The 16330-nt window shown below is 42.8% G+C and overlaps 1 protein-coding gene across 4 annotated transcripts; it reads left to right on the forward strand.

The window, feature by feature from the left end:
* The first annotated feature begins 335 nt into the window (after positions 1-335).
* On the forward strand, positions 336-15944 carry LOC311120743 (maternal B9.15 protein). Of its 4 annotated transcripts, XM_084157887.1 has the most exons (6): positions 732-1877; positions 6378-6555; positions 12743-12880; positions 13818-13835; positions 13923-14244; positions 14465-15944. In XM_084157887.1, exons 1-6 carry the CDS (start codon positions 1802-1804, stop codon positions 14672-14674), a joined length of 942 nt encoding a protein of 313 aa, XP_084014013.1. In that variant the 5' UTR covers positions 732-1801; the 3' UTR covers positions 14675-15944. The 4 variants fall into 4 exon arrangements, with proteins under 4 accessions (XP_084014014.1, XP_084014013.1, XP_084014012.1 ...); XM_084157888.1 differs by lacking the exons at positions 732-1877; positions 13818-13835 and adding an exon at positions 336-495 and having other exon boundaries at positions 13905-14244; XM_084157886.1 differs by lacking the exon at positions 13818-13835 and having other exon boundaries at positions 738-1877; positions 13905-14244.
* Positions 15945-16330: the final 386 nt, after the last annotated feature.

A 16330-nucleotide genomic window follows, 5' to 3' on the forward strand; every position in this document is an offset into this window, starting at 1 on the left:
GACTATGTGTGCACCGGGGCTTACCATATTTGGTCTGTAGTGGGAGTCTCTGGGTGTGGTGAAAGGGGGTGAGCATATTGCTCATAGCACTGAACAAGGAAGTGAGTCATATTGACGGTGTTACCTCTGGCTTGCACCAGACCCTCTACTCAACACAGGGATAATCTCAATTACATAGACCTCGCGTCCTCTCTCCTCGTCTCCTTATCAAAACCCATTGGAGGAGAAGGTCAGAGGGGCGGGATCTCTGGCTTTCTCATCCAATGGGTTTTGAGAAGGAGACGAGGAGAGAGGACGCGAGGAGAATACAATTGAGATATTCCCACAGAACAACGCAAAACCAGGAACGTGGATCACTTTGATTGTACCAAAGAGAACAAGGAAGCAACATGTGCCGATAACTATACAAGTAGTCTGATCACAGCAATATAGAGAGGAAATAGAGAAAACAGCGTCATTACACTGGATATTTAAAATACTGCGGTTATTAGACAGGTAAGTGAGAAATATTGAGAAGTTTACCATATTTGGAAGTCAACCTTTTGATGTGATTGAAAAATTATTTTGTAAACAAATGTAGGCTCTTTCCACATGCGATTTAAATAACTTGGTGATTGTTTGGGTATTACAAAAGTTGTACATGTATTTATTCTTTAAGGAATATGTTGCTTAATGACTAGAAATGACAGCAATTACAACAGCTAGCTCACCACGACAATCCTTGTAGTGTGTAATAATTTAATTGGAGCCTAGTTTAATTGTTGTTTAGCTTTTTTATTCCCAAATCGAACTATTATTTAAGTTTGTATATTTTAAACAATTTAGACTTAATCTTTAGGATAAACGCGGAATCTATTCAAGGAAACGTTTTGAATTTCCAATTACATGGGGGGATTTCCGCGTTGAGAACCCACTCCCCTGTTCAATGTTTTCGAAAGAGGAAGAAAAAAGTCGGCGCCACAAAAACCACAGGCTGAACGGAAAACCCAATCTGAAATCTGTTTGACGTGTAGCCTACAGGATGTGTGATCTCTAAATGATAACCATTTAATGTTCTTCACAAGTTACATTATAGCAATCACTTGAGTTCAAGTGTTAAAATGTATCCAATCTCTGCAGTGTTGACTCTTTCCATAGGCTCAGGAAGCACGTGACCGGGCTATAGGAGACTCAAATCCACTCTTTCAGATCTGACATTTCAGCTGTTTTCTTGCCATTTACATGAACTTGCTATCAACAAGACTCCCCACATGGCATGGGCCAACAACCTCATGTATTGTATATGCTGCTATAACATTACTGTGCTATAACCATAATCTTCCAAGCAGCCATATTACTCAACAACAACCAGATATTAATTAACTGGTGTCAAAGAAATACAGATACAGATAGCATGTATAACACAGAAGCTTCTCACTGCCAGTGTTCACTCATCTTAATAGGAACTAGTTATTATACAATTATTGGTTATTATGTAGGTTATTGTACTGTGTTAGGCTCAGTGGATTGGTTCAGATTATTGGGAACACCAATAATGTCAATTTTCTCACCCTTGAACAACATGGACTGACATGTATGTTGTTATTGGGCTGTAGAGAGGTCATGTCTCTGTCTTTACACACAGATCAATACAGGGGTTGCTGCAATACCAACACCTCAGTGTTACTGCTTTGTCTGTTAGAGGCAGTGGGTCACTGTGTACTGTCTATAGAGGGTAAACATGTCACTCAAAGACTCTGCTACTGGAACGGTTGCTATGCATGTAAATGCAATTCACATACAGATCTGATTTGGCTTAAAGATGCACCCCAGGCTCCATTTCACCTCTTTATCACCTGATTTACTTACCAAAAGGCACATCTCAATAGGAGTTCCAGGTATGTCATGACATGGCACAAGTGTGTGTGTGGGGGGGGGGGGCTTTGATCTTCAAATCAAATTTCACATACACATATTTAGCAGATGTTATTGCGGGTGTAGCAAAATGCTTGTGTTCCTAGCTCCAACAGTGCTGTAGTATCTAACAGTTCACAACAATACGCACACATCTAAAAGTAAAAGAATGGAATTAAGAAATATATAAATATTAGGATGAGCAATGTCAGTGGCATTGACTAGAATACAGTATATACAGTATATAGTATATACAGTATATACATATGAAATGAGTAAAACAGTATGTAAACATTATTAAAGTGACTAGTGTTCCATTATTAAAGTGACCAGTGATTCCATGTCTATGTACATAGGGCAGCAGCTTCTAGGGTGCAGGGTTGCACAACCGGGTGGTAGCCGGCTGGTGATGGCTATTTAACAGTCTGATGGCCTTGAGATAGAAGCTGTTTTTCAGTCTCTCGGTCCCAGCTTTGATGCACTGTACTGACCTCGCCTTCTGGATGATAGCGGGGTGAACAGGCCGTGGCTCGGGTAGTTGATGTCCTCGATGATCCTCTATTGTCCTCTATTGCTATTCTATTTTTCCCGCAAGCAAGGGGGGATGCCAATGACATCACATCAGACCAACTCCGTGAAGTTTGCAGTTGTGTTTAAAAAACAAAACATTTCTCAAAACGTATTGTTTTAACCTTAAGTGTGTGTACCAGAGGAGGCTGGTGATGGGAGGACGGCTCTTAATAATGAATGGAGTGAATGGAATGGTATCAAACACATGGAAACCAGGTGTTTGATGTGTTTGAGACCATTCCATTTATTCTGTTCCAGCAATTACTATGAGCCTGCCCTCCCCTTTTAAAGTGCCACCAGCCACCACTGGTGTGTACATTACTGTATTTATACTCGGGATATTTTTTTTTAACAGGAAAAGTTCAAAAATAGCTGGAGTGTGTCTTTAAACCTCTTGGCCCCTTTGGGAGCATAGGGCGTCCACCATGGCTCTCCACCTCACTTCTGTGCGATGGCTTTTGATCTAGGACATACAGATCTAGGACATAGATGAGGGCCTTGCAGAATGCAGATCTGTTCATGGCATTACATTTTTTATCTGGATAATGTAATTTATAGACAGGAAGATGTTTAATGCTGGTCTCAGTGGTCCTAACATATTCTAATCTAATCATGAGCAACGTCCACATTTACATTTACGTCATTTAGCAGACGCTCTTAACCAGAGCGACTTACAGTTAGTGAGTGCATACATTATTGTTACTTTTTTTTTTTCATACCCCCCCGTGGGAATCGAACCCACAACCCTGGCGTTGCAAACGCCATGCTCTACCAACTGAGCTACATCCCCTGCCGGCCATTCCCTCCCCTACCCTAGACGACGCTGGGCCAATTGTGCGCCGCACCATGGGTCTCCCGGTCGCGGCCGGCTACGACAGAGCCTGGATTCGAACCAGGATCTCTAGTGGCACAGCTAGCACTGCGATGCAGTGCCTTAGACCACTGCGCCACTCGGGAGACACATCAAGCCAGTCTAAATAAGGTAGTGAATGATTTAGCGATAATAGCACTTTAATATGCAAAGTTTATGATGACAGATGAGGCAACCAGTAAATGACTGGGCCATCATCTAACATGAGGTCAGCTCTCTGAGCTGTAAGAGGTTTCACACTAGACTGCAGAGTGGAGGGGAGCATTGCACAGAATGAAACTTCTCACCACCTCTTGACCTGATAACCCTCGCCATTACATGCCCTGTCCTAGATACTGCACAAGAACCACATTACTAAGTTCAGAGATGCTCATGTCTCTCAATTAGCCTCTCAATGTCTTCAGTGATGTACAGCAGTGGCCAAAATATGTGTCTGTTAGTTACACTTTTGAGAAATGGCTCTACCGTTGTAGGATCTTAATTTGATCACTCTCTTGTTGCTGAAATGCACCGCAGGAAATGCAGAGGAGCTTTGTGATTTACATAAATTCACTGAAAACCCACACTAACACATGGTTATATTAACAGTGTTGCACTTTTCATGTAGCCTACCTTTGGCCAGCTAATAGCCTAACCACCGATCAAGCAACATTATGGACTAAACGTTCCAATCCTGTTGCTGCAGGATTATTTTGCTGTGACAATATAGGTCAAATTAAGATCCTACATCTGTATGTTGCTGTGCAGTCTGAAAAATAACAAACCTGTGGTGATTGTTGTGGGCAATATTATTAGACTGAATGACATTATGTGGCTGTGAAGTTAGAGAAGTGGTCAGACTGTGAACTAGTCAGTCAGAACAATGTGATGAGTCAGTAGTCTGTGTCTGTAACAGTCTGTGTTACTGTATGTCTGTACAGATGTAGGATCTTCATTTGGTCACCCTGTTGCAGGAGAACTTTCCTGCGTGTAGTGTATTTGAGGTTTAAAAAGGCTTCTGAAGTTTATAATTTCCACTTTGAAATTTCAGAATTGATTTTCACTTACAAAAAATTTATCAACCCCTACAGAAACGTCCATTAATTATAATCCACATAATAATTCACATTTCCTGTTGCTGCAGGATTATTTTCCTTCTGTAGCAAACTGTCTCAAATTAAGATCCTACATCAGTAACTTCTCACTGACATTTCTATTGGGTTTCAACATGGTGATGAAAACAATATTTTTCAGTCCATTCAAATTGGTCCATGTCACATGTACAAACAAATAGTCTACCCTTCTTCTGTATACCCCTAAGGTAAAAAGGATTACCATTCTGTCACCCCCCCCCCCCCCCCCCCCCCCACTGTAAATATTCTGTTACGTATGTAACATTCTTTCTTTCCACCAACTGTGGGACGAGGCAGTTTAACAGTGCAGGCTAGAGGCACCACCTGCAAATGCTTTTCAGTTATGCCAGCTATCTGAAACACCATAGTGTCAGCTGGGTTTACAGAGTTGTCTTCAGACTGAGGTTCTGGTGTCTGTGGCTGTGTGTGTGTGTTTATGTGAAAGCGAGATAGAGGGAGAGAGTTTCGACATAACATCCTGAGGCACACTGAGTTCTTCAAGGACTTGTGACCGTGTACTGGTAGAGTTCTAATGAAAAATGCATTCTGTTATTGAGTAAGATATAATCACAGTACCATGCGATCATCAAAAGCATCTGAAAGCAATATTGTGAAGTAATAATGTAATGAATATGATTTTGTTACCTCACCATCTGGTATATCTCTACAACTGAGTTACAAAGTGGTTAATAACTGAATAAGCTCACTGAACCTACACCACTGGGACAAAACTGGTTGAATCAACCTTGTTTCCTCATCATTTCAACCGCCCAAATCAATGTGGTGACGTTAAATCAATGTGGAAAACGAATTGGAATTGCAAAAAGTCATCAACATAAGGGCATTTCATATTTTTTTCACCAAACTTTTAACCTAAATCTAATGACGTGATTAAACGTTAAACTGACATCTGTGCCTAGTAGGACTGTACGGTAAAGCTATTTGTTATGTTGGTCTTAAGGGAAATTAACTTACTTCTTCACTTGTGACCTGTAGAAACAAATTGTTTCTGTATAATTGCTTAACAGTTTACGTAATGCCATTAGTACATTGTTTTGTCACCAGACAAAGTCTGTCACCTCCGGGAAGATGCTTGAGGTGGAAGCTGATGCAACCAGTGTTTTTTCAGATTCTCCCTGACTCCCTCTATGTATGTCAGGTCTACACTGACAACAACAATTAACCCTCGCACCTCGACTAAACCAGAGCAGGAAGTCAACACACTGTCTTTCCAGGGTGTCACTTGCACTCCTCACATACGTAGTTTCATGATGGCTAATCAGCTAAACTGGCTCAGCATTTCTGCTAAGCGGGCAAACATTCAAGTTCTTTGACCTGTACTGTAGGCAAGGGTTGTACTGTACCTTCTACCCTATGTCAATCTGACACTGTCTGGCACTACTGAGAAGAAACAGACACTCTTATCTATCAGAAGGCACATACTGTACCTTTGGTCTGTACCTGAATCTGACATGTTTTGCGTATGTGACATATTCACATGCCAACATGGCCTATGAGTCTATTTGCATCTTGTTTGCCTGTATACAAACTACGACCTTTGGCTCCCAGTTTGTTTCAACAACAGAAGGCCAGTCTGACTTGCGTACATTGAACAGATAGATGTAGTGTGGTCTGAAGGTAATGATCATATAAATACTCTAGGAAGAGGTCTTATCCGAGGAACTGAGTTCCTCCTGCCCTACATTAGACTGAAAGGTGGTAAATATTTTGTAATACAGACTGTGAAATAGGGCTGTTCTGGGGTTTGAGGAACTGAGAAAAACATTTTGACAGTGGTGGCTTGTGAATTGAACACACACGCTGTAGTTTCGGAATAGTTTTTCCACGCTGTACTGTTGGTTCAAATCTTCTAAATTAGTTGAGTAGCTTTACAGGATAGACAAATGTTTTCTGCACCTATTTCCTCACAGAAACGATGAAGAGAGAGGTAAACGCCGGGGTGAATTTCCTGAGACGCCTAGCCGTGGAGCGGGGTGGCTTGGATGGAACCAAAGCTGACGCTTTTGCTGGAAAGCTGCGGCAACTTCTGTGTGACAAATTCAAAGACCACTGGTACCCCGACAACCCCAACAAAGGACAGGCATTCAGGTAAACAACAAGTGAAGTGAAATATTAAAGAAGTGAAGTAACTGGGTTGTTATTTCGTGTGACTGTCTCTGAGAAGATACATAATATAGCTGCGGACCACTGCAAAATTATCAGTTTCTCTGGTTTGACTATTTATAGGTATGTGTTTAGGTAAAAATAACATTTTTGTTTTATTCTATAAACTACTGACAACATTTCTCCCAAATTCCAAATAAAAATATTGTCATTTAGAGCATTTATTTGCAGAAAATGACAACTGGTCAAAATAACAAAAAAGATGCAGTGATGTCAGACCTCGAATAATGCAAAGAAAATAAGTTCATGTTCATTTTTAAACAACACAATAGTAATGTTTTAACTTAGGAAGACTTTTCAATCACAGCTTTCATGTGTCTTGGCATGCTCTCCACCAGTCTTTCACATTGATGTTGGATGACTTTATGCCACTCCTGGCGCAAAAATTCAAGCAGCTCGGCTTTGTTTGATGGCTTGTGACCATCCATCTTCCTCTTGATCACATTCCAGAAGTTTTCAATGGGGTTCAGGTCTGGAGATTGGGCTGGCCATGACAGGGTCTTGATCTGGTGGTCCTCCATCCACACCTTGATTGACCTGGCTGTGTGGCATGGTGCATTGTCCTGCTGGAAAAACCAATCCTCATAGTTGGGGAACAATGTCAGAGCAAAAGGAAGCAAGTTTTCTTCCAGGACAACCTTGTACGTGGCTTGATTCATGCGTCCTTCACAAAGACAAATCTGCCCGATTCCAGCCTTGCTGAAGCACCCCCAGATCATCACCGATCCTCCACCAAATTTCACAGTGGGTGCGAGACACTGTGGCTTGTAGGCCTCTCCAGGTCTCAGTCTAACCATTAGACGACCAGGTGTTGGGCAAAGCTGAAAATTGGACTCATCAGAGAAGATGACCTTACTCCAGTCCTCAATGGTCACATCCTTATGGTCTTTTGCAAACCTCAGCCTGGCTCTTCTTTGCTTCTCATTGATGAAGGGCTTTTTTCTAGCTTTGCACGACTTCAGCCCTGCCCCTAGGAGCCTGTTTCGAACCGTCCTCGCCGTGCACTTCACCCCAGCTGCCGTTTGCCATTATTTTTGTAGGTCACTTGATGTCATCCTACGGTTGTTGAGTGACATTTGAATGTGTTGGCGTTCATCCCAGTCAGTAGAGAGTCGTTTTCGCCCTCTGCCGGTCTTTGTTGTTTCCAATGTCTGCTGCTTGACCTTGTTCTTATAAACCGCCGTCTTTTGTGAAGGAGTGCTTGGAAGAGTTGTAGTTGGGAAGCCAAGAACCAAGATGGCGTAGTAGTGCAGTTGTGTTTTTATCGTATGTCTGTAAATAGCCTGTAAATACCCTATTTTTCTGTATTTTTCGTACATATTTCCCTATCAGACTTTTCATCCTTCTACAAAATATACTTTCCTGCAACCCGCCTCACTCAATGTGGAACGGATTCTATTATTGACTTACCTTTATCTAGAATCTAGAATCTCCAGTTGAAACTAGCTAGCCAGCTAACTAGCTACTTGCTATTAGCCACAGCTAGCGGTATTTCACCCAGAACATTGGATTTTTTTCTGCGGGATTAATTTTAATCACTGGACATTAATCACCGGATATTCGGCCAGTCTGCACAGCGCGTTATCGACCCAGAACATATCAGTTTTTCCGCCGGAATCACTGAATCACTGGACCTTTAACTCCGGATTCATCGCTACCAACTAGCTACAACAAAACGGACGCTGTGGTCTGGCTAATCATCCTGAGCTAGGCCCATCTCCCGGCTATCTACCTCTCTGTCAACCGGACGGGACCACCTAGTGTTGACACGGAGCCCCGCCGATCCTACACGACTGGTCTGCCGACGAAATCGTCTGATGTGGTTACGACGTTAACCACGAAGATTCCATCCATCTGCTAGCCCCGGCCCGCTAGCACACGCTAGCCGTGGCCTCTTACTCACTAGTCCTTTACCACCGGACCTTATGATAACTCAGCTATACAGCTGATGTCTGCTGGACTGTTCCTTTTTACGGTACTACATCCTGTTTATGTTTAGCCTCAGCCCAAACATGGTTAGTTTATTGTTGTTTCGGTTATTTCTAATTGTACTATATCACTGTAGACCCCCCAGCCTAGCTAAACCTGCCTTAGATAGCTCCTTTGCCCCTCCCCCTATACACGCGGAGACCGACTCAATTGATGCCTCCAGCGATGCTATCTCTTTCATTGTTACCCAACGCTTAGGTTTACCTCCACTTTACTCATATCCTTCCATATCCTTGTCTGTACATAATGCCCTGAATCTTTTCTATAACACCCGGAAATCTGCCCCCTTTATTCTACGCACTAGAAGACCAGTTCTTAAAGCCTTTAGCCGTATCCTTATTCTAGTCCTCCTCTGTTCCTCTGGTGATGTAGAGGCTAACCCAGGCCCTGCAGCCCTCAGTATCACTCCTACTCCCCAGGCGCTATCATTTGATGACTTCTGTAATCGCAAAAGTCTTGGTTTCTTGCACATAAATATCAGAAGTCTACTTCCTAAGTTTGAGTTATTCACTGCGTTAGCACACTCTGCCAACCCTGATGTTCTAGCAGTGTCTGAATCCTGGCTCAGGAAGGCCACCAAAAATTCTGAAATTTCCATCCCCAACTATAACATTTTCCATCTAGATAGAACTGCCAAAGGGGGTGGAGTTGCAATCTACTGTAGAGATAGCCTGCAGAGCTCTATCATACTATCCAGGTCTGTGCCCAAACAGTTTGAGCTTCTACTTCTAAAAATCCACCTTTCCAGAAATAAGTCTCTCACTGTTGCCGCTTGCTACAGACCCCCCTCAGCCCCCAGCTGTGCCCTGGACACCATATGTGAATTGATTGCCCCCCATTTATCCTCAGAGTTTGTACTGCTTGGTGACCTAAATTGGGATATGCTTAATACCCCAGCCATCCTACAATCCAAGCTAGATGCCCTCAACCTCACGCAAATTATCAACGAACCTACCAGGTACAACCCTAAATCCGTAAACATGGGTACCCTCATAGATATCATCCTGACTAACATACCCTCTAAATACACCTCAGCTGTCTTCAACCAGGATCTCAGCGATCACTGCCTTATTGCCTGCGTCCGTAACGGGTCCGCGGTCAAACGACCACCCCTCATCACTGTCAAACGCTCCCTAAAACACTTTAGCGAGCAGGCCTTCCTAATTGACCTGGCCCAGGTATCCTGGATGGATATAGATCTCATTCCGTCAGTAGAGGATGCCTGGTTGTTCCTTAAAAGTAATTTCCTCTCAATCTTAAATAAACATGCCCCATTCAAAAAATACAGAACTAAGAACCGATATAGCCCCTGGTTCTCCTCAGACTTGACTGCCCTTGACCAGCACAAAAACATCCTGTGGCGTACAGCATTAGCATCAAATAGCCCCCGCGATATGCAACTTTTCAGGGAAGTTAGGAACCAATATACACAAGCAGTCAGGAAAGCAAAGGCTAACTTTTTCAAACAGAAATTTGCATCCTGTAGCACTAACTCCAAAAAGTTTTGGGACACTGTAAAGTCCATGGAGAATAAGAGCACTTCCTCCCAGCTGCCCACTGCACTGAGGCTAGGAAACACTATCACCACCGATAAATCTACAATAATCGAGAATTTCAACAAGCATTTTGCTACAGCTGGCCATGCTTTCCATCTGGCTACCACTAACCCGGCCACCAACTCTGCACCCTCTGCTGCAACTTGCCCATGCCCCCCCCGCTTCTCCTTCACACAAATTCAGACAGCTGATGTTTTGAAAGCGCTGCAAAATCTGGACCCCTACAAATCAGCTGGGCTAGACAATCTGGACCCTTTCTTTCTAAAACTAGCCGCCGAAATTGTCGCAACCCCTATTACTAGTCTGTTCAACCTCTCTTTCATAACGTCTGAGATCCCCAGAGATTGGAAAGCTGCCGCGGTCATCCCCCTCTTCAAAGGGGGTGACACTCTAGATCCAAACTGCTACAGACCTATATCCATCCTGCCCTGCCTTTCGAAAGTATTTGAAAGCCAAGTTAACAAACAGATCACCGACCATTTCGAATACCACCGTACCTTCTCCGCTATGCAATCCGGTTTCCGAGCTGGTCACGGGTGCACTTCAGCCACGCTCAAGGTCCTAAACGATATTATAACCGCGATTGATAATAGACAGTACTGTGCAGCCGTCTTCATCGACCTGGCCAAGGCTTTCGACTCTGTCAACCACCGCATTCTTATTGGCAGACGAAATAGCCTTGGTTTCTCAAATGACTGCCTCGCCTGGTTCACCAACTACTTCTCAGATAGAGTTCAGTGTGTCAAATCGGAGGGCCTGTTGTCTGGACCTATGGCAGTCTCTATGGGGGTGCCACAGGGTTCAATTCTTGGGCCGACACTTTTCTCCGTGTATATCAATGATGTCGCTCTTGCTGCTGGTGACTCTCAGATCCACCTCCACGCAGTCGACACCATTTTGTATACATCTGGCCCTTCATTGGACACTGTGTTAACAAACCTCCAAACGAGCTTCAATGCCATACAACAATCCTTCAGTAGCCTCCAACTGCTCTTAAACACTAGTAAAACTAAATGCATGCTTTTCAATCGAACGCTGCTGGCACCCGCCCACCCGACTAGAATCACCACTCTCGACGGGTCTGACCTAGAGTATGTGGACAACTACAAATACCTAGGTGTCTGGTTAGACTGTAAACTCAACTTCCAGACTCACATAAAGAATCTCCAATCCAAAGTTAAATCTAGAATCGGCTTCCTATTTCGCAACAAAGCCTCCTTCACTCATGCTGCCAAACATGCCCTCGTAAAACTGACTATCCTACCGATCCTTGACTTCGGCGATGTCATTTACAAAATAGCCTCCAACACTCTACTCAGCAAATTGGATGTAGTCTATCACAGTGCCATCCGTTTTGTCTCCAAAGCCCCATACACTACCCACCACTGTGACCTGTACGCTCTTGTTGGCTGGTCCTCACTACATGTTCGTCGTCAAACCCACTGGCTCCAGGCCATCTATAAATCACTGCTAGGCAAATCCCCGCCTTATCTTAGCTCATTGGTCACCATAGCAGCACCCACCCGTAGTCTGCGCTCCAGCAGGTATATCTCACTGGTCATTCCCAAAGCCAACACCTCCTTTGGCCGCCATTCCTTCCAGTTCTCTGCTGCCAATGACTGGAACGAATTGCAAAAATCTCTGAAGCTGGAGACTCTTATCTCCCTCATTAACTTTAAGCATCAGTTGTCAGAGCACCTTACCGATCACTGCACCTGTACACAGCCCATCTGAAATTAGCCCACCCAACTACCTCATCCCCATATTGTTATTTATTTTGCTCTTTTGCACCCCAGTATCTCTATTTGCACATAATCTCTTGCACATCTAGCATTCCAGTGTTAATACTATTGTAATTATTCTGCACTATAGCCTATTTATTGCCTTACCTCCATAACTTGCTACATTTGCACACACTGTATATATATTTTCTGTTGTATTTTTGACTTTATGTTTTTTACCCCATATGTAACTCTGTGTTGTTTTTATTGCACTACTTTGCTTTATCTTGGCCAGGTCGCAGTTGTAAATGAGAACCTGTTCTCAACTGGCTTACCTGGTTAAATAAAGGTGAAATAAAAATAAATAAATAAAAAGCAACCTGACGCTCACTGTATCCCTCTGCCAGTAAAGCCAGAATTGAACCCTTCTTTTCCTCACTCAAACCTTTCCTTTTCAACTCTTTTGGCATGGTCAATAGTTATTTTTTGATTAATATTACTTTTGAGGTACTATTAGCACTGTTTTTGCCATCCAGCTGGTCCTATTGCAAGAGGATAGTGATGACCACAGCAGTGGTTTTTATACTTTTCCTCGTTAAATAAGATTTGGTTCATGTGATCACCTAATCAGTACCTAATTCAGTAGAATGAGGTGTGCCTGTGTTGGAATTCAACAGACACTGGAATGGAATGTCTGTCATACATGTAGAGATGCTGATTTAAGAAAAATTTGCAGTGGTCTCTTAATTTTTTCCATAGCTGTATATGATGAGAATTTGACTGTGGTCCAGGTGAACAGCACTCAGGAGAGTGGAGTTGTGACATCTGCCCTTTCACCCCTCTCAGGTGCATCAGGGTAAGCGAGGGGGTGCCGTGTGATGAGGAGGTGCTGAGGGCGTGTGAGGAGAGCGAGCTCAAACCCAGCGAGCTGGGCCTCCCATGCGAGATTGCGCTGTGGATCGACCCACTGGAGGTGTGCGCACGGTGAGTCACACTATGTTACTCACATGTGCACAGACGTACACACACAGTGACATACTCAGTCTCAGAAGGCAGAGGAAGAAGGCTTTCATTCGTCATTCATTGTACAGTCATACAGTCAGCTCTCTGGAGGTACCATAATTATCATCATGATGCATGTGTTGTACGAACCTGCCCACTATGTGATGACTCATCAAGTTACGGTAGGAGGAGGGTGAGGAAATATAGCAACTACAATGAGGAAATTATCCTGAGGGAGATGTGTTGATACAAGTGAAACTGTTAGACCCTTCAACCTTTTACTGCAGTGGGTTAAATCAGGGTCACACAGAGTGATTCTTGGTAGTCTTAAAAAAATCTGCTGTGAAACAAAACACATGGTTATGGGCTTTAAAAAAAGAAAACATGTTCCATGTCAGATATAGAGTTGAAATGTATTACACTTTATATACATCACAGAAGACTGAAATATAACAAAACTGTTTAACATAGAAACACCAAATTTTCAGCTGCTTTTTTGATTATGAAATATTCAAAATATTATGAAAAATATTAATAATATTCCACCCATGAGGCCACTAGGTCATTTGACTGCAGGAAAGGGCTACAAGGTGGTTTATAGGTCATTCCCATGTGTTTTTTTCACAGTAACTAATGTATTCTCTTTCCTATCTCACAGGTCAGGGGAGAACAGCAGGTACTTCACAGTAGCTTGTTTCTGTGTTTTTTTACAGGAACTAATGTATTCTCTTTCCTCTCTCACAGGTCAGGGGAGAACTGCAGGTACTTCACAGTAGCTTGTTTCTGTATTTTTTTTTTACAGGAACTAATGTATTCTCTTTCCTCTCTCACAGGTCAGGGGAGAACTGCAGGTACTTCACAGTAGCTTGTTTCTGTGTTTTTTTACAGGAACTAATGTATTCTCTTTCCTCTCTCACAGGTCAGGGGAGAACAGCAGGTACTTCACAGTAGCTTGTTTCTGTGTTTTTTTTACAGGAACTAATGTATTCTCTTTCCTCTCTCACAGGTCAGGGGAGAACTGCAGGTACTTCACAGTAGCTCGTTTCAAAGAAGGAGAAGAGGAGGATGAGGACTATGTGAAAGGAGACAAAGATGTCGACCTGGATACGTCCGACTACCACTCCGCCACCTCGTCTGACTGTGGCTCTGCTGTCTCCAGCGACACAGAGGAGGAGGGGATGGATGGAGAGACGGAGGGAAGAAAAGATGAGGAGAAGGAGAAAGAGAAAGAGGGAAAGAAAGAGAAGGGAAAGGTGGAGGGCAAACCTTGCGTGATTGCCATGATGCCCAGGGTTCGGGACAGGTTCAGGGTCGAGCATGCTCAACAGAAGGTCAACAAAACACTGGTAAGAACTTTTCTGTTAATCTACATGACCTTAATGTGGTACCAAATCTCCCTATCTGACATCCACAATGTAGCACTGTGGACACGTGGATTCACGTAGCACCAGATCCTACACATCCAGAATAAGTGCTCTCAAAGTACTATCTGATTATTGAAATGAAGATTAATTATAATCGGAATCATATCTAAGATCTCTCTCCCTCTGTTATTTCTCTCTCCAGCTCCAGCCCACCTCTCAGCAGTACTTCTACCACCCTGCCCCTGTGTGGCCCACAACGTACAAGAAGAAGGGTCCTGTGTTCCTCACCACAATATACGCGCCTCCACCTCCGCCTCCCCAAGTGTTCGGCTACTACGTCCTGCCCCAGCCACCCCCGCAGTTCATCATGCCTTATGCCACTCTGCAGCCATGGGGGGCTGTGAAGAGCTAAACCAACTGGTTGGAGAGGGGGATGTAAAACTGCCATTTTACCTATGAGCCACAACTTAATTCATTATATACGTTTTTGATTGCTGTACACTTCATTTTCTTATTTTTGGTGAGAATCGGTTTTGGGGATTTCCTCTATGTAACTTTCTTAGGTAGAATTGCCACTGAAGTAAACAGGGAATATACTAAAACAGGGTTTAGCAAATATTGCTACAGGCACTTCCCTAAGGGCTGCCAGTAGGTTTTGGTTTAGGGTAATCCACTGATTAAAAGTAGTCTGTTCATATTGCTGACGTGTCTAGAGTAGGCCTGCTAGACAGTGTGTTGCAGATTGACTAGTTTAGTGTGATACTGTATTCCAGTGGTATTCAACTCTTACCCTACGAGGTCCGGAGCCTGCTGGTTTTCTGTTTTACCTGATAATGAATTACACCCACCTGGTGTCCCAGGTCTAAATCAGTGCCTGATTAAAGGGGAACAATGAAAAAAAGCAGTGGAACTGGCTTGGAGGTCCAGAGTGTAGTTTGAGGGCTGTATTACTTCATTGGGTGCTCATACCATCTCAGGAATCCTCATCAATAAGCTGAAAGCCAAAGCTTCTTTGATGATTTTAGATATTTTTGTAATATTATAGACTACCTTTTCATATGTCACTAAAACACTTCTGGTTTTTGTTTCTACCTGGTAGTTAATTGCATTCACCTGGTGTCCCAGGTCTGAATTAGTCCCTGATTAGAAGGAGAAGATGAAAAACAGTAGTGTTTCGGCCCTTCAGGACCAGGATTGGGCAGCCCTGCTATAGACTGTAATGATATGCAGTTACATGTGGTAACATATGTACCGTGTCTGTTGTGTTCTCAGAAGCTGCATCTAACTGCATATCATTACAATATAATGTATCAATACAAGACAATAGATTATCACAAGCACTGTACAGTATAAGAAATGGTATTCTGGAATCCAATCAAATGTGATTTACTATTTTTGACAATTCACTGTGATTGTAAACTGTATATTTTATCTGTCAAGCACAAAACTCTCTCTATTTTATAATAATTAACAGACCAACCAGAAGCTTTTTGTACATACTGTAACCTATTAAGAAATATTAATTATCAACCACATTATTTTTTTAAAAATCTGTTGTAATTTATTTTCCACCTGTGGGTGGTACCAAAATCACTGTTGTAAAGTCAAATTCCAAGCATATTTATGGCTATACTCTATTTTATATATCTTGATAAAGTTTGTAGTGTTGGTGCATGTATGATTTGAATAATTATTTGTTTATAATTTCCATTTTTATAAATCTTTAGTTTGCTAAAGGCCAGATTGAAGAACAATCTGGCCTTTATGGCGATGTACTCTTATAACTCTACCCGGCACAGTCAGAAGAAGACTGGCCAACCCTCAGAGCCTGGTTCCTCTCTAGGTTTCTTCCTAGGTTCCTGCCTTTCTAGGGAGTTTTTCCTAGCCACCGTGCTTCTACTTCTGCATTGATTGCTGTTTGGGGTTTTAGGCTGGGTTTCTGTATAGCACTTTGTGACATCTGCTGATGTAAAAAGGGCTTTATAACTAAATGTGATTGATTCATTGATTGATTGCTGGGATACAATGGGTCTGGACTGAACTGTATTCACTCCTCTATAATCAGGCT

The sequence above is a fragment of the Coregonus lavaretus genome, assembly GCF_964263955.1.
Source record: "Coregonus lavaretus genome assembly, chromosome: 3".
NCBI lineage: Eukaryota > Metazoa > Chordata > Actinopteri > Salmoniformes > Salmonidae > Coregonus > Coregonus lavaretus.